The sequence below is a fragment of the Canis lupus genome, chromosome 20, assembly GCF_003254725.2.
Source record: "Canis lupus dingo isolate Sandy chromosome 20, ASM325472v2, whole genome shotgun sequence".
NCBI lineage: Eukaryota > Metazoa > Chordata > Mammalia > Carnivora > Canidae > Canis > Canis lupus.
Window position 1 is genome coordinate 28632317 of NC_064262.1, and position 19073 is coordinate 28651389.

At 41.7% G+C, this 19073-nt stretch overlaps 1 protein-coding gene and 1 pseudogene across 9 annotated transcripts in view; one reads left to right on the forward strand and one right to left on the reverse strand.

Moving 5' to 3' along the window:
* The window catches only part of CADPS (calcium dependent secretion activator), a 460562-nt gene that overhangs the window by 192830 nt on the left and 248659 nt on the right, over window positions 1–19073 (forward strand). For all 9 annotated transcript variants that reach the window (XM_049097818.1, XM_035703542.2, XM_025456449.3 and 6 more), the window contains exon 4: window positions 10294–10374. In XM_049097818.1, coding sequence (XP_048953775.1) covers window positions 10294–10374 — 81 coding nt within the window. The remainder of the gene's footprint in view (window positions 1–10293; window positions 10375–19073) is intronic.
* LOC112666007 (small ubiquitin-related modifier 1-like) lies at window positions 17709–18688 on the reverse strand (annotated as a pseudogene).

Here is a 19073-nt window from a genome sequence, read left to right on the forward strand (position 1 = left end):
TTGGTAGAAGTTCTCAATTTTTGCTACACATTGGAATCACATGGAGATTTTTTAAAATGCTGATGCCCAGGCCTAACCCAAATGTCTGATTTAGCTGGTCCAGTTTCAGCCTGGATATTGAAATTTCCTTCCATCTTCCCCAGGTGATCTCAACGTGCAGCCAGGATTGAGAATTGTCATGTCAGAGAGGTTGCAGGTGAACAGGTCAGCGGTCCAGAACTGAGCCAATGGCAACCTGGCCTGGGGAAGTGGATAAACAGAATAGGTGGATTCCAGAGATATTTAGAAGGTGACTGCACAATGATGAAGGGATAAGTCAATCTAATTCCTAGCATCCTCTCTTCACAAAACCACCTGCTCCAGAAAATACCCCTGAGCTTCGGCTGCCACACACCCACCCGGAAAGATAATGCCCACTCTTCTTTGAATGGCTCAGTTTCCCTGTGTCCTCGGGATAGTGCAGGTGAATTGGACCATCTCCCAACCCCAGCTGTGAAGATTATTAAGATGATCCATTAAAAAAAAAAACCACACAGCTGTGTCCCTCATCGTGGATAAAAACCAGTTTCTGGCCTCAGGAGTACTAAATTATAGCCTTGAACTTGTAGACCTGCATCCTCTCCAGGGTATCATGCTAAATGCTTTACAAGTACCATTTTTCATTCTCATTACAAGCCTCTGCTGTTGGCATTGTTACTATTAGGACTCCCACTTTGGAGAAGAGGCAAAGACAGAGTTCCACATATCATGCAGTGTCACAGAGCTGGTAAGTGGCAGAGCAAAGATTTTAGCCCAGATCTGACTGTTTCCAGTTCCTGGGTGTCTGACCACTGTGCCCCTATAGATATTCTGGTGGGGAAAGGAAATCTGAGATGTGTGACACGATAGAAGGTTTAGGTTCTGGCCTGGCTGGCAGTGCCTATAGAGCCAGGTTGATGCATGGCTCAGGTAGTCAAGGAGGGCTTCCCTGAAGAAAGAGGGCCTGAAACGAGATCCTGAACGACATGTCACATTTGAAATGGGAAGGAGAGAGGAGGTCATTCCAGGACCGGGTGAGAATGGGAAAAGACTGGATGAGTACTGCAAGATCATAAAGGAATAGATTGGTTTTCTGTCTGGGGTATTTTTATGTATTTATTTGCTGTTTGCTCAGAGAATCACTGCATTTGGAACCCTTGTGTTATACTTACTGCATTGCCAGAAGCCAACAAAGACATAAAACTGGTGACTCAAATGCAGAGGATGTTCTTATTGGCTGGCAAACTCTGGGAACTAAACCCTGCATTTTGTAATCAAGAAGAAGTACCTCCCTAGATGGGAACTTTGACCTACTCAAGGTCTTCTCTTAGAGAGGAAATAAGACATGGCAAAGAAAGACACTAATGATCTTATTGTAACTCTTCAACAGATGAGGTACTATCTCCTTGGGTGATTTTTATAAAAACAGAATATAATTGAATATGCACGGAACACCAAATTCCACGTTTTCTCTAGAAATAACCCTGGAACAGAGCCCTAGCAAAGACAGATCACAGGCAAGCCTGCAGACTGCACGAGATCCACCCCCAGTAATAAAAATAGAATAATAAACCTGCACTGTGTTGAACCCCTACAGTGTGAAAATGTCTATTATGATCATCATTACAATAGTCCTCTGAGGGTATTACTTTAACACTACAGGTACAGACGCTCAGAGAGTTTGAGTGCCCTGGCCCTGGTCACATAGTTGAGTACGTGACAGAGGCTGCGTTTGATCTTAAGGTTTTCTGATTCTAAAATCCATGCTCTACTTTCTAAGGCCTGTCTCTTCTGCGAAGGGCCAATTATCTTGGAAACTACTTGGCAAACTACTTAATCTTTTGAAACTTGGTTTCTTTCCTCAAAGCAGGGGAAACCTGGTCTGCCACCTTTAAGTGTTATTAGAATCCGAATTTGCATCAGGATGAGCTATGCAGGCTGCAGAATGTCAAGTACTAATAGCCACTGAGATTTTCTGAAAATGATGGCATGCTAGGCATCCTGCTAAGGGTCATACACATACCATCTCATTTAACCTCGCATCAATCCATGTGGTATGTATTATCATTATTTTTGCCATCTTAGAGTTAAGGGAGTTGAAAAAAATTAACGGTTCAGGCTCAGAGAGGTCTCATAATTGCTCAGTGCTGCTGGGCCTCAACGTAGAAAGGCAAGGATTTGAATCTGCATAGTGGAGGGGGAGTGCTTATAGACCACATTCTACAGCGTCATCAGAGGTGGACGGAGGGGAGACAGGTCAGCAGAAAAGGAGTTTGGAGGTGGCAGCCAGGTGCTGAATGCAGTGAAGTAGCCACGGTCCAAACCTCAGTACATTCTTGAGACAGAAGCTTGGGCACCCACATCCCCTGGAGGGGAACTGACGCTGTCCTGGCTGTAACTTTCCAGACTGCAGTGTGCCAGGAGGGCAGCATTTGCTGGAGCAGTTTGTCTGTGAAGGAGGAGAAAAAAACACAAGGCTGCGGAGAAAAGGAGGACTGTGCCAGCTGATCGGAGTGCTTTATAGGGAAGTGCCTCTGCCCTCCTCTGCAGTAGCTTTTGGAAGCCTCCCTCTCAGACACTAATCCCTGGGAACCAAAGGGCCAGGCAAGGAAGTGGAGAAAAACAGGGAAAAAAAGGTCCACTTAACCTAGGTCAGCAGGTGGCTTGCACCGCTGCAGCAGACAGGCCCACCTGCCTCAAGCCCCCAAAGCCCAGGATTAAGAAGCTGTATCAGGAATATAACTGGTGTCAGGCCTGCAAAGGTCAGTCTTTCCCAATTTCTGCAGAGAATGGCACTTCCCAGGACATAGTTACTAAACAGCAAAACACAGCAAGCTAGAAGTTGGCAGGTTGGGAAATGGGTCGCAGCCCTCTCACTGATAATTGTGCGACTGTGGGCAGGTCACTTTCCCTCGTTGGGTCACCCAGTCCTTTAGTCAGTTGGCAATTGTCAGAGCCCATGATGTGTTCAGCTCCATGGTAGGGTCTGGGAACGCGGGGAGAAGCAAAAAATCACCCACATCCCGTCCCTCATGGACCTTACCATGTAGTAGGTAAACATCCAACCAATCACAGGAGTGCTTGTAAAATTATAATTGTGAAAAATGCCAATAGAAGTTGAGGTGCAGGGCAGCCCGGGTGGCTCAGGGGTTTAGCACCTGCCTGTGGCCCAGGGCCTGGTCCTGGAGACCCCGGATCGAGTCCTGTGTCGGGCTACCTGCATGGAGCCTGCTTCTCCCTCTGCCTGTGTGTGTGTGTGTGTGTGTGTGTGTGTGTGTCATGAATAAATAAACAAAATCTTTAAAAAAAAAGTTGAGGCGCATGGTGCTGGGAGAGCTTGACAGGAGAAACTCACCAAGTCTGGAGGGTCAGAGAAGAGTTTGCTGCCAAGCTGAAGGATGAAGAACAAGAAGTGGTTATGAGTCAAGGAGGAGAAAAGGGAGAATGTTCCGGGAGTGGGAAACAGCATATATGCCAACACCTGGCAGCAAGAGAAAACAAACCCTTCCAAAGGCCTCAGCGAGGAGCCCAGTGCCATTACTGAGGGGGGATGTGGAGTCCGACAGGCCACGGACCTCCGCAGGGCCGACACCCGGCTCGAGCTTACTACACCGTCTCCAGTGCTCCTCATAGCCATACTTCTGGATCATTTTCATTGTAGTCCTCAGGCTGAAGTTGCTCCATTCGTTCTGAGCCTGAGTACCACAGATTTTTCCAGAAAGTAGAGCAATTATTCAAATAATGCATAAAGTAATCTGCCTGTTTCTCTTTAAATTTTCTGCATGTTTGAATCATGTCTTCTTCTTGCTTGACTAGAGACTGCCTTGCGGCAATAATAATGATGAGTTTGGAAGAGTCCAGAGTTGGGACTTGCCCCCATATCATCGTAAGGTGCCAGCCCAAAGAATTCAGGCATCCATAGGGAAAGTTGATGCTCAGGGATGTCTCCTGTCAAGGCTGATCCTCCAGGGCCTCTCGGGCTAATGAGGCGATTCCAAACCCGGGCTCAGTGATGATTTCTCTCATCACCCTAGAAGTCAGACAGAGTGTTCCCACCTGGCTCCCTCTTAAACAGACATAGAGATCCATTTACATAGTGGGGTTGCTTCCTCCCTGTCTCCTCCTTCCAAAAAAACTGGATGTGTCCATGGACATGAGAAAAATGATGCACACAGGAGAATTGCCTAGGTGAGCACATCCCACAGTGTGCTGTTGGATATTCAAACATATCACACACAGGGTCAGATAAGTATGGGAAATGCAGGGCTGCACTAGGTTACCATCTCACCGATGGGTCCTGTTGCCCTCCAGGAAGGGGAGAGAGGGAGCCAGCTCTAAGGGGCCACACACCCCTTTCTCTGCAGGGCTGGTGTCCCCAGAATATACCTTTGAGAAATGCTTGTCTAGACTTTGCAGGGACTCCTGGGACATAATAGTGAGGTTTGTCATTTCTCAGGTGAAGGGACTCAAGACAGAGAAGTCATGACTTTGGCCCCAGGTTCCCCAGCTACGGGCAAATTAAGGACCAGAACAGGACTCCTCTTGTCCGCACCAGAGCTCCCCGGCCCTGTGTCTTGCTTCTGTCATAAATCTCATGAAGGGCAGGGAGAGGAGTTAACATCTGATGAATGAATGCCCACCCTAGAATCGGGATAATTCTAGAAACTATTTTCTAAACTATAGGACCTACTATGTGCCAGCCCCATGCTAGGTGCTTTGCATGCATATCATCTCACCCAGTCCCAAGAACACACTGAGGCAGATCTCTTCTGTTATCCCGGACCACCAAAGCTTGGGTCCCTTGTTCAATCCCTTTGAGGAAGGAAATTGCAAAGCCAGGATCTGGATCCAGGTGGGCCTCCTTTCCCTTGAAACAATGCCACATATTATCTCATTTAGCCTTTTCAATAGCCTTGCAAGAGAAAAGGAAGCCCCACATAGCAGCTGAGGAACCTGAGGCTCTGAGGTTGAGAAACCTGACAAGGTCATGGAACCAGGGAGTAGGATAGCTGGGCCCAGACTCCCCTCCACCCTGTTCTCAGGCCTGTGTCTTCTGCTGTGTGGTGTTCCTACAAGTGTAAACCAGGCCAACAGCAATGCTGGTCTGCGTCCTTGCCTCTGCATGGACTAAAGGGGCACAGCCATGAGCTGGAAAGAAGCCCAAGCCTCTAGATAGGTGATACTTGTCAGCACTTAGGCAGTGCTGCACTCAGCTCCCCATCACTTTAAAAGAAAAGTGCGGGGAAATAGTCCCTTTGCTTAGCAGGGAAATCATGACAACCGCCATGCTGCCTCTGCTTGACCTCTGCTAGTAGGAAGATTATTTGTCTAATTAGGTAAAGAGCCTTCATGCACATGTACATATTTTAACCCTAATGAGCTGTCAACGGAAAGGTTTGCCCTTGGCCTGGTTTGCCAGCTGATCTTTCCTTTCCTTGGTGGAAAAGGCCAGTGCAGTAAACAGAACCTCGTTTCCATGGAAGCTCACTCTCTGGCTTTTCTTTCCAGCACTTGAAAAGGTAATTACTTGATTCCTCTTTATATTTTTGGATTTCATACAGTGGGGCTGTCAAGCTCCTCAATCGAGGATGGCCTTCTCTATCATGCCAGGCTGTTTGAGGGAGCTTTGGCTGCATTTCCTTTTTCATCCTCCCTTCAGATCATTAGCTGTCAGGCAGCAGTGTCTGCCTTCCGGTCACTCCTGCTAATTAAAGCCTAACAGGGCAAAGGGACTTGACCCTGGAGAATGTTAACCATACTGGGAAGCAGGGAAATTTTTCCAAAGTTGGGAGCCCCTGATCCCTTCCTTTCTAGGGCAAGGACTATAGAACAGGACCCCCACAGCCACACCACAGAGGGACAAGGTCCCAACTGGCACATTCTCCTCTGAATCTTTGACACCCCACTGTGGCCCATGTCAGAAGTACAGCCACCGTGGGCTTGTTTAACACCATTTCCTGAGGGCTTGTTCAGGAAACTGTATGCCCAGCACTGGGCTGAGCACTTTATACCTGGTGTCTCAGTGAATTCTCATGGTAGCTTTATGTAGATTTTTTTTAATTTTTTTTAATATTTTATTTAAATTCAAGTTGCCAACATACAGTATTTTGGTAGATTTATTACACTGATTATTCAGATGAAGAGACCTGGAGCACAGAGAGGTTAGGTAACTTGCTTAAGGTCACACAGCTACTGGGGGCAGAGCCAAGATAAGGACAGACTAATTGCTCTCATTTCTTGGGAAGGGCTCTGGCACTGCTATCGCTTTCCAGAAGCAATCAGCCAGTCATGCCAGGTGAGGAAGAGTAGCTATTTTTCTGTCCCCTGGTGGTGGCTCTATGTGTTACACTGTCCCATGTATAGAAGGAACAGAGTGAAGAGCCCTGAGTTAGTTCATTGTCAGGACTGATTAGGAAACCAAACAAGGCACTTAAGAAAGAAGCCAGCATAATGCAGAGCAAAAGAGCTTCAGTTTGAGGCAGGACAGACTCCATTTCCAATGGGTCGTACCACTTGCCCAGCTGTGTGAACTGCAGCAAGTTCCTGAACCTTACTGGGACTCCTTTTCTTCACCTATAAAATGGGGGTAATAATGGTACCTACTGCATAAAGTAATTTCACATGTGAAACTTCCCAGCCTGCCCTGTGGAATGTTCTTCAGTGAAATAATTGTGTGAAAATTAAATTAAATGCAGTTCAATAGGCTTATTTATTCTAGAATTGCTCAGACACTTAATCATGCTCATATGTATTGTAAGTTTTCAGGAAGGAGAAGCATTTCCTGACCCCAGAGTCCTTTTCATAAGAATGCACATTAATACCTATTTCTTAAAACCTTTTAGAAAAGGGATCACTGGGTGGTGCAGCGGTTTGGCGCCTGCCTTTGGCCCAGGGCGCAATCCTGGAGACCCGGGATTGAATCCCACATCGGGCTCCCGGTGCAGGGGCCTGCTTCTCCCTCTGCCTATGTCTCTGCCTCTCTCTCTCTCTCTCTCTGTGTGTGTGACTATCATAAAAAAAAATTTTAAAAAACCTTTTAGAAAAGACTGAAATATAGGCCATAGGATGCCTGGACTTGACATACACATCAATAAATGTTAGTCTCCTCTCTTGTGCCCTAGATGTTCAAATAATCTTATCTGTTCTTGCTAAGCTCCATGGAGGCAGTGACTAAGTCTATCTTACTCTTTCTGTATTCCAGTATCTTGGCATATCAAGACATTCCAGAAAAGTCTGATAAATGAATGAGTAAATGAGAGACACATGAACTAATGAATGAAGGATAGTGTAGATCTAGCGTGCTCATCTTCATTGCTGGCATTGTCTGCTGTCTCTATTTCCATTTGATGAGGCCAGATGCCTATGTAAAATTTAGTAACAGGGATGGTTCTATTGGGCGGTGTTTTCTTGTTTCACTTTTTTTTTATTTATTTATTTACTTATTTATTTACTTACTTATTTATGATAGACATAGAGAGAGAGAGGCAAAGACACAGGAGGAGGGAGAAGCAGACTTCATGCTGGGAGCCCGATGTGGGACTTGATCCTGGGACCCCAGGATCGCGCCCTGGGCCAAAGGCAGGCGCTAAACCGCTGAGCCACCCAAGGATCGTCCTTGTTTCACTTTTAACCTCTCTGAACACCATATCTTCTGACAGAATTGCCAACTTTAGCCCCTAGCCAAATCATTTTGTTGCTTCTCAGTGAAGAAGTCAGACATTTCGTTTGCATATGTATTTTCAACAACACATTTCTGAGTGTTCCCAGTGGGTTGGCACCTGGAGCTAAAGAAGCCTTGGACTTCCAAGGGAATTGAATGAAGACAGTTCATTGGCACTTAAAAACAACACGGAGGCTACCATGTTTCCCATGAGCGCCTGTTGGGAAGTTGTGATGGATGACCCCCTGGGCAGCAGCATAACTGCTTTTAGTTGGTTCTCTTTATATGCATGTAGAAAAGTATTTCCAACTAGTTCTCTGGGCATTGTATGGTGCAAAAAATAAAAATTTAAATTTAAATCATAGAATAACTAAGTTGACCAAAGTCTAGCAGACTTCTTTACCACAGAACTTCTCAGAGACTGTGTATTTTGATACAGCATTTCCAAAACTCAACTGACCATGCTTCTGGAACCCTTTCTACTAGAGTATTTAATAAGATTGTTGTTTAGCAGAACATTTTTGGGAAGTGCTACCTTAGAATATATGGCCAAAAGTTGCAATCTAGTCTTTGTGATATAGAACATAGTCCTGCCCCTCAAAACTATGGAAAGGAGAAGATAAGGCAATTCCTGAATTGAAGAGGATGATAAAAATGCATGGCACAAAGCTAGACAGTTTTTTACGTGTTTTATAAAACAAACCAAGGGGCACCTGAGTGACTTATTGGTTAAGCCTCTGACTCATGGTTGCAGTTCAGGTCATGATCTCATCTCATGAGATGGCCCAGCAACTGGCTCTGAGCTTGGGGAGGAGTCTGCTTGAGAGTCCCTCCCTCTCTCTATGCCTTTGCCACCTGCCCCTGCTCATGTTTTGGTTTCTCTCTCATACACACATACATACATACATACATACATACATCATTTTAAAAAGACTATTGACGCTTCAAAAGTATGACCATAAATTTTTTGGTGTTCTTATTTACATCATATTAAAAATAACTTATTTGCTATATCATTTTGTACCAGATGAGATTCTTGGTTTTTTAAGCATGGATCTGGGGAGGGGGTTGTTTTGTTTTTATCTTATTTTTTTTTTATTTTAGAGAGGGTTGAGGGACAGGGGAGAAGCAGAGGGGGAGAGAGACTCTTAGCAGACTCCCTGCTGAGCACACAGCCTGTCACAGGGCTCAATCCTACAACCCTGAAATCATGACCTGAGCCAAAATCAAGAGTTGAATGCTTAACTGACTGACCCCAGGTGCCTCTAGATATGGGTTTTTATTATCAAATTTCTAAATAAAAATGGCTTTTAAAGGAAAAGGGCTTAGAAAACTCAGATATTTTTAAGCTACTTTTTGTTGTAAGTTAATATGTACTATAAAGAGGAATAAACCCATTCTATTTGAATGCCACTTTCCCTATTTATTAAGCTTCTCATGAATAAAACTAATCATAAATTACTGAACAGAACAAATTCAATTACAGTTTAAAGTATAACATAGGCTTGCTTGGAAATAAAGAGAAACTTAATTAATTAATAGAGCAGGGATCAGCAACTATGGCCTACCACATGTTGTTGCACATAAAGTTTTATTAGAACACAGGAATGCTTATTCATTTATGTATTGTCTATGTCTGTTTTCATATTTTATTGGAAGAATTGGGTCATTGCAACAGAGACCTTACAACCCTCAAAGACTAAAGTATTAATGATATGGCCCTTTACAGAAATGTTTGCCAGTCTCTTTTATTTTTTTATTTTTATTTTTTAAAAGATCTTATTTATTTATTCATGAGAGACACAGAGACAGAGACATGGGCAAAGGGAGAAGCAGGCTCCATGCAGGGAGCCCGACGCGGGACTCAATCCTGGGTCTCCAGGATCAGGCCCTGGGCTGAAGGCAGACGCTAAACCGCTGAGCCACCCAGGGATCCCGCCAGTCTCTTTTAAAGATATGATAAGGATAGAGATTATGTAACCAATCCTTTCATTTTATACATGGGAAAATCAGAGAAGTTAGGGAGTTGTCCAGGTTTATTTATGTTTAGGTGTGCTGATTCTTATACCCTAATAGCTCTAACTATAGAGAAGACAAGGCTAGATTTCAATTAGATACCAACACCAAGTCAGTGGTAGTGGCCATGTGGAGTAATAGCTGAGAAAGTCTTAGGGTTCAGTGAGAAGGAATGCAATGATTGATTAGTTTCTCATGGTCTAGAGGTGGGACAGCCATAGAATATATGCCATGTAGGCACTATAGATAAGCACTATGTCTGCTCCACACATTTCTCATAGTTATATTACTGTCTCCTTCCTTGTATTTCTGTCATGTAAACACTTTCTTCATTGGGTCCTCATTAGAAGTACTGCTACCTAGTAGTTCCAAAGTGATTCTTGTGCAAGTTCATTCAAATGTTTTTCCTAGCAAATGCCTACCACGTGGTAGGGTTTATCTTATCATTTCCTTCAAATTGGGTTTGTCTGTTACAAGATTCTTAACTTTTAGTGAAATATGTCAATGGGCAGTGGGTGGGGCATGTAAAATGCAAAGTCATGAGTTCATTGGTTTTTGTGATCCAAACTGAAATTCTCTGTATTTGTGTTTTTGTGCAGCTGGACAATCCAGATGAGCAAGCAGCCCAGATCAGACGAGAGCTGGATGGACGTCTCCAAATGGCAGACCAAATAGCCAGGGTAAAGAAGCTTTGGGGACATTTGCTGGGGGACCAGGACAAAATCCTACACAGGAAGCACACTGGTTATTAAGGGCCATGGAAAGATAAAATAGGGAAGCAGAGCGGAAGAAAGATGAGAACAATCACATGATTGGGTTTTCAACTCTCCTTTTCATAGCGGCTCTCCCAGAGATAGCATATACATTTACTATACTCCAATCAGCAAAAAAAGTCCAGCCTCCCCTTTCTCCCAAATCCCTGCCTTGGATTTCTGTCTATTGAGCATGTCCTCTTGGATATTCCCCTGCATTTCAAGTTAAATGTGTTCAAAATCTAGCTCCTTATCTTCTCCTTCCCACCATACACAACTACCTATATTGGTTCCTCTTTACGTGCTGTCATTTTCTATGGATGGGACCTCCTAGGCATTCTCAGTTTCTCCTTCCTCCCCACAACACTGCATGCTCAGCCACCCAGATCATTGATTCTGCCTCTGAAATGTGGGTCAGGTCTCTTGACTGCTTTCCAGCACCACTGCTGGTGCTTTGATTCAGTCCCGCATCCTCATCGCCTGATCTCACAATAGCTTCCTAGTAGATATTCTTGTCTGCATACCTGCCACTCAACTATCTATCCTTCACACAGTTGCCTTTCTAAAACTCATGCATGAACATCTCAAAATGTTTTAACAAAATGTTTTAACAAAAATGTTAAAGCCTCAAAATGCTTTAGTATTTTGCTCTATTGTCTCCTGACCAAAATCTAACCTCTTCAGAATGATATTCTAGGCTCCTAATCCACAGACTAGATCCTTTCTTACTAGGCTCACCTCCCATAACTCTCCTACTAGAACTTCCCATTCTTGCTACAGAGAATGTCTCCCTCTGAATAGTCCAACAGGCCCTTTCCAGCCTCAGTGACATTGTACCCACTGGAGTGATCTTTTTTTTTCTTCTCCATTGAGCAAACCCTCTTGCTCAGCCTTTGGTATGCAACTTAAAACGCCTTCTCTAAGAGCTTAGCTAGTTCTTCTAACTCTTACACTTTCTTCATACCACATATAAACCTTTATTATAACAGTTCATTGAATGGTGACTATATTTTTACATGTCTGAGTGTTCCAGTAGAAAGGATTTCTCTAGAGTTGGGATTACGTCTTACTATTGAGGGCTAAACCTAAGTGTTCATACTATTAATGCTTTTGCTGTCATTTGCGTTATTATTGACAGTAGTGATTCTAGTCATATTGAGTGTTGATTTCATTTCATGCATACTAAATGCTTTACATGTACCATCTCATTTAATCCTTAAAACAGCTCTATAAGAATATTTCAGTTATCATTTTTGTTTTAGAAGTGGGGAAATCAAGACTGAGCATGATAGGTACTAGTTAAGGTGCTACACTAGACTCTTAACTATATCTAAATATGAGGGCTGAGACAAGGGTGAGGCATTCACTTTAGGTGCAAAATTTAATAGCAGGAGGCCAAAAATGCAGTAAGCAAGATAAATAACATTTTAATGAAATATTTTTAACAATAATTAATGTAAAATCCATGAAGAACAAAATAATAACATTTTAAATAATAAGGTCTTATTAGTTCCTGTGGTAACCACAGAACACATGTGCCTGTGAGGGTAGGGGGCTATGGGAGATGGTAGGGAGGATGGGCAATTAGCAGAGCTTGGCATTCCACCTTTCTCTCCATGGAAAGAAGTGTCTTAGGATGTGGACACAGAGGAAGCATTTCCACTAGAAGAGAAACCAAAAAGCTAGAAAATCTGTTTGTGTTTAAGAAGCTTTGTTGAAATATTTTGCATCTTGTTTTTGGACATCTTCAAAGTTTATGGTAGAGTCAGTCTGTTGGCTAAAAATTATATGCAGCTATGGATTTACTGAATGGTAGCCTAAAAGACTCTTAGGTTTGAAAATCCTGCTTGATGAGGGAGAAAACATCAATAAGACTTCAGAATTTACTTCTGTAAACTCAGTGTCTCCTCAGCAGATAATCCAGAAAACAGAGATCATTTGATCCATTCTCTACCTTTAAGCAACTATTACATCCCCAAATAGTAAGTATTCATCCTATTTGAAGAAAATCACACACACATGCACACACACCCCACACACACTTCAAAAACAAGTTCATGGCACCTTTATTTTAGTTGTTTACTTTGAGGCTTCACATCATCATTAAGAAACTAGTATAGACTAATTTCAATTTTTAAAAGACCATGAATGAACAACTGTTACATAGTGAGCCAAATTGCTCATCTCTGGACAGCAGTAGATCAAAGAACTCTCTCCAGCCCATATACTAGACACTAGATATTCTGATACCAAGTAGGATATTATTGACAACTTTGAACTAAACTTTCTTAGACAATGAAATAGCCAATTAAAGTGAATTGGGGTCATTTTTTATGGAGAATCACTTCAAAGTATATGGAGTATCCTCCAAAACCTTAGAATATTGAGCATTTCTTTTTCTTTTTAAAGATTTTATTTATTCATTCATGATAGACATAGAGACACACAGAGAGGGAGAGAGAGAGAGAGGCAGAGACACAGGCAGAGGGAGAAGCAGGCTCCATGCAGGGAGCCCGACGCGGGACTCGATCCTGGGTCTCCGGGATCATGCCCTGGGCTGAAGGCAGGCGCTGAACCGCTGAGCCACCCAGGAATCCCTGAGTATTGAGCATTTCTATGAGAGAGTCTGCCCACCACTATCTTCTGTTCTCATAGAAATGGACTATCTTCTTCTTCATTGTTTATTCATGCCAGTGGTTTCCTTGCCACAGCTAGTTAGTCCTAGAAGTGCTCTTTACCCATATGGAACCAATCATAGTTCCCAGCCTGCCCTGACCACAAGTGATTGGTCCAGAAATGGATGCCTGATGCAACTAAACCAATGAATTACTTCCCTGGGACCTGTAGGCCAAGAGGGTTGCATTTCCTCATACTAGAAAGATGTCTACAGTTGTATTTAATTCTTCCATGTAGGGTAAAGAAGATAAAAGAATGAAGTCAACATACAAATGGAATATACTGAGACCCTCAGTATAGGTTGCACCTATTCTTGAGCCTTAGCTATGTAAACTGCTTTTCCCTCAGTTTAGTTGGATTCTGAGAAAAATAAATTCTCTTTGCCTAAACCAGCCTGGTGAATACTGAGGAAAATTAAGAAATATCTGCTAAAAATTCAACAAAATACCAATATTTTAGATATTGGCTAGTTCATGAAGGGATATTGAAACAAAGCACCTCTGCTTATCTTCTTTTAGAATACCCTGATTTTTCTATTTATGGTATCACAGTGAATTCAGTGAGAGTGTGCAGTTCAACCCATATGGCTGAACATCAGCTCCTGTAAATATCATAACCAGAAATTCCTGGATAGGAGACAGGCAAGATGGTGGCGTAGGAAGATCCTAAGCTCACCTCCTCCCACAGACACAACAAATCTACAACTGCATGTGGAACTGTCCCCTCTGAAAGGGGCCTAGAAACTGGGTGAGCAGAGCCTCCACAACAGGGGACAGCACTGACACAGGTAGAAGTGGCAGAGACACAGTCTCACTAAGAAAGAAACCACACCCAGATGCAGCATCCCATTCCAATCAGAAGGATCTCAGAAATATAGAAATTATTGCTGAGAAGCAAGAGATTTGAGCTCCACATCAAAAACTTCAACCCTTAGATCCCACACAGATCAGTTCCCAAAACACCAGGCTTTGAAAACCAACAGGGAATGCACTCAGGAAAACTATAGAACTGTAGAAAAAGTAAAATTGCTATCATGAGGCTTAAGCACAGACTCACCCCAAAAACTGGTACAAAAACACAGGATTGCAAAGAACATAAACTATAGGTGAAGGAGATCCACTTACTAATCTTGGAATGTCAACCAGTAAGGCAGGAGACTGCCAAGCCTCTCCCTGAGGACTGAGACACTGGCTACAGCCAATTTTCCTATTTCATTCTGCTGTGCTGTTCTTGGTGCTGGCAGGCACTATTGTGGAATCCTCCATTTAGACTGCTATGTCAGGAGATGTGACCCTTGCAGCCAAAAGGACAATAACACCACCCACCAGCATACCTGTAGTACTCACTGCCAGGCCTTACAGCCAGATGGGATGAGGCCAGCCCGGCACAACTGTGAGTGGTCACCCAGCCACAATAGGAGAGTGTACATGGCCCATAGCAGGGACACCCGAGGGCACCTTGCTCAGATGACTAGGGGAGTTTGCATTACTGAGCCCCACATAAAGTCTGCATAAAGTCATTCTTTCAAGATTGGAAGACTGATCTATCTAATAGATAGAAATAAACAGAAAATTGGGCATAATGAGGAGACAGAGGAACATGTTCTAAGTGAAAGAACAGGACAAAACCTCAGAAAAAGAACTAAATGAAATAGAGATAAGCAATCTACCAGATAAGGAGTTCAAAGTAATGGTCATAAAGATGCTCACTGAACTTAGGAGAAGAATGGATGAATACATTGAGAACTTCAACAAAGAGATAAGCAATATAAAAAACAACCAATCAGAGCTGAAGAACATAATAACTGAAATGAGAAATACACCAAAGAGACTCAACAGCAGATTAGATGAGGCAGAAGGATGGATCAATGACCTGGAAGATAGGATAGTGCAAATCTCCCAAACAGAATAACAAAAAGGAAAAAGAACTTCAAAAATGAGAATAATTTCAGGGACCTCCAAGATGACATCAAGTGCACTAGCATTCATATTATGGAGGAGCCTCAGAAGGAAAAGAGAGAAAGAAAGGGACGTGAAACCTATGTGAAGAAATAATGCCTGAAAACTTGCCTAACCTGACAAATGAAACAGGCATCCAGGTCCAGAAATCACAGAAAGTCCCAAATAAGATGAACCCAAAGAGACCAAGACACATTATAGTCAAAGTGTCAACAGTTAAAGATAAAGTAAGAATCTTAAAATCATCGAGAGAAAAACAACTAGTTACATACAAGGGAACCTCTATAAGACTATATCTGATTTTTTAGCAGAAATTTTACAGACCAAGAGGGAAATGACATGATATATTTAAAGTGCTAAAAGGAAGAAAATTATAACCAAGAATACTCTCCCCAGTATGACTATTACTCAGAATTGAAGATGAGGTAAGGAATTTCCCAGACACGCAAAAGCTGAAGGAGTTCATCAATACCAAATCAGCTTTACAACAAGTGTTAAAAAGATTTCTTTAAATGGAAAAGAAAGTTCATAACTAGAATTAAGGAAATTATGAAAGAAAAAATCTCATTGGCAAAGATAAACATATAGTAAAGGTAGTGGATGAACCACCTATATAGCTAGAATGAAGATTAAAAGTTAAAGGAAAAAAATCATCCATATCTACAACAATTAATCAAAGTATACACGAAATAGTAAGATGTGAAATATGATGTCAAAAACAAAACAGGGGAGGAGGGAGATGCTATACTTTTAAAATATGCTTGATCTTAAGCAACTATCAACTTAAAATAGAGTGCCATATACATAGGATGTTATATATAAACCTCATAGTAACCACAAACCAAATACCTATAATAGACACACAAAAAATAAAGAGAAAAGAATGCAAGCATAACAATAAGGAAAGTCAAAAAATCACAAGTGAAGAGAACAAGAGAAGAAGACAGGAAGAGAGAGGAGTTACAAAAACAACCAGAAAACAATCAACAAAATGGCAATAAGGACATATCTATCAGTAATTACTTTAAATATAAATGGACTAAATGTTCTAGTCAAAAGAAATATAGCTGAATAGATTAAAAAACAAACAAACAAAACCAAGACCCATCTGTATGCTGCCTACCTAGGCTCACTTCAGATTTAAACACAAACGCAGACTGAAAGTGAAGGGATGGAAAAAGATATTTCATATAAAAGAAAAGTTGTGTAGCAATAATTACATCAGAAAAAAATGGACTTTAAAACAAAGACTAAGAGAAAAGAAGGATATTACATGAAAATAAAGGGATAAATACATCAAAAGAATATAACACTTACAAATATATGCACCCAACATAGAGGCACATAAGTACATAAATCAAACATTAACAGACATAGAGGGAGAAATAGTAATACAATAATAGTAGGAGAATTTAACACCTCACTTACCTCAATGGAGAGATCATCCAGACAGAAAACTAGAAAGGAAATATTGGCCTTAAAAAATTCGTTAGATCAGACGGACTTGATAGATATAGACAAAGCATTTCATTTAAAACAGCAGAATATACATTCTTCTCAAGGGTACATGGAACATTTTCCAGGAGAGATAGTATGTTAGGCCACAAAACACATCTCAATAAATTTAACATTGAAATCATCTCAAGTATCTTTTCTGACCACAATGGCATGAAATTAAAATCAACTACAAGAAAACTATAGAAAACACAAGCACGTGGAGGCTAAACAACATGCTACTAAACAACCAATGGGTCAATGAGGAAATTTGAAAAAAAAAAAAAAAACCTTGAAGCAGGGGATCCCTGGGTGGCTCAGCAGTTTAGCACCTGCCTTTGGCCCAGGTGTGATCCTGGAGACCCGGGATCAAGCCCCACATCAGGCTCCCTGCATGGAGCCTGCTTCGCCCTCTGCCTATGTCTCTGCCTCTTTCGCTCTGTGTGTCTCTCTGAATAAATAAATAAAATCTTTAAAAAAAAAATACCTTGAAGCAAATAAAAATGTAAACACAACAGTCCAACATCTATAGAACACAGCAAAAGCAGCTCTAAGTTTATAGTGATGCAGACAGACCTATCTCAAGAAAAAAGAAAAAATTCAAATAAACAATCCAACCTTACACCTCAAGGAACTAGACAAAGAACAAAACCCAAAGTCAGGATGGCTCAGCTGTTGAGCATCTACCTTTGGCTCAGGGCATGATCCTGGGCCAGAGATCGAGTCCCACCTCGGGCACCCTGCGGGGAGCCTGATTCTCCCTTTGCCTATATCTTTTCCTCTCTCTGTGTGTCTCTCATGCATTTAAAAAAAAAAAAAAGTTAATAGAAGAAAGGAAATAATAAAAATCAGATCAGAAATACATGAAGTAAAGACTAAAAACAACACAAAAGATCAGTGAAACTAAGAGCTAGTTCTTTGAAGGGATAAGAAAAAATTGATACAGATTTAGTATGTCCTTTTTATTGTTGGATTTGCTTAAACATTTGGGGTGATAGACATCGGGTGCTAGATTTTTTTTAACAAATATTTTGTTTATTTTAATGAAGCTGGTACAGACAATGTCCATTTAATATAAAAAAAAAAATCCATATCCCAGGCCAAAAAGTACAAATAAAATAAAAAAGAGCAGTGTTCTGTTGAATACACTTCTGCATGAATAACTTTATTAACTGCTAATGAAAATTAGAACTTTTCTGGGATCTTCTGACAAGACTTTTATCTTAAAATGCTTTCTCTTCAGTGAAGCCATCTTTGGAGTTAGTCATTTACCCTCATCATCTCTGTCTTCTCGACTTCAGCCTGATATTTCTCTTCTTTTGGTCCAGACCCTCAAATTTTAAAAGAAGCTTCAAGTTAAGGAAAGGTCATTTTTCCACAGTTCAGTTCTCTGAAAAACTCCCATCTCCCACTGAAAGTCATAGTCCAGGAGTGAAGCAATCACATGCTAGAACTTCAGGGCCAATTGGAAAGTCATCATGAACACTTGTATTGGTCGATCTTATTTATCACAAGCCTGAAAATGCACAGTCCTGGAAAAGGTGGCCTCTCTGTGCACACATGTAATTTTTAAAAAGGAAAGGGCAATATGAAGGGGGCTGAGGTTTGATCACCAAAAATCAGCACAATGAAAACAAGTGATAATGAGTAATGGGCACTAGAATTCAAATTACCAGATGTTTTAAAGAGATGGGGTGCCAGTTTTCAATTCCGTTTTGAACACCACATTACAAAAGAACTATTTTTAAAAATAAAAAAGAATTGAGGGTAAAGAAAAAAAATAAAAAGAATATCTAAATCATTGAATGACCCCCTGTTTTTTCCTGATAAACTTCAATCACATCTTCTTCCTCCATTCCCAGTTCTTTTGGAGTGTGATTATCAGCAATTCTCTGACCTTCAAAGAGAAACCCGAGTGAATTCATTGGAACTCCCTGTCTTTGACAGTATGATTCTTTGAGTTTCTTGAGATGTGTTGCCATTTTCACTTTGAAGTGAATCTCACTGCTAACCTGTCCAATGACTTTGAGTTTAATGTATTCTCCTTACTTCTTATCCCCCAAGTCCTCAGTTGAAGGTTTTGCCTCCTGGTCAGACATGGTGATGGTGGCTTTACCCAGAGTCTCCGCACCGCAGTGGCCTCGGGTAGGCAGAACCTTGCTCTGGAGTTTACAAATCTGTCTCTCTTCCCCACAGCACAACAGCGCAGCTTGGGTACTTGATAGAAGCGCGAACTCTTCTCACTGTAGCATTCCAGCTGTTCTCTCTTTAATTCTCAGGCCGAATTCATAGATTTTCAGGATAATTTGAAGGTTTTCTAGGTAATTTGGTGGAGACAGGTGATTTGGAGACCCTACTCTTCCGCCATCTTAGACTTGTTTTGATAAACCTTTAGCCAGATTCATCAAGAAAAGAGAGTTCAAATAAATAGAATCAGAAATGAGAGAGAAGCTCCAACTGATACCACAGAAATGCTAAGGATAATAAGAAACTACTACA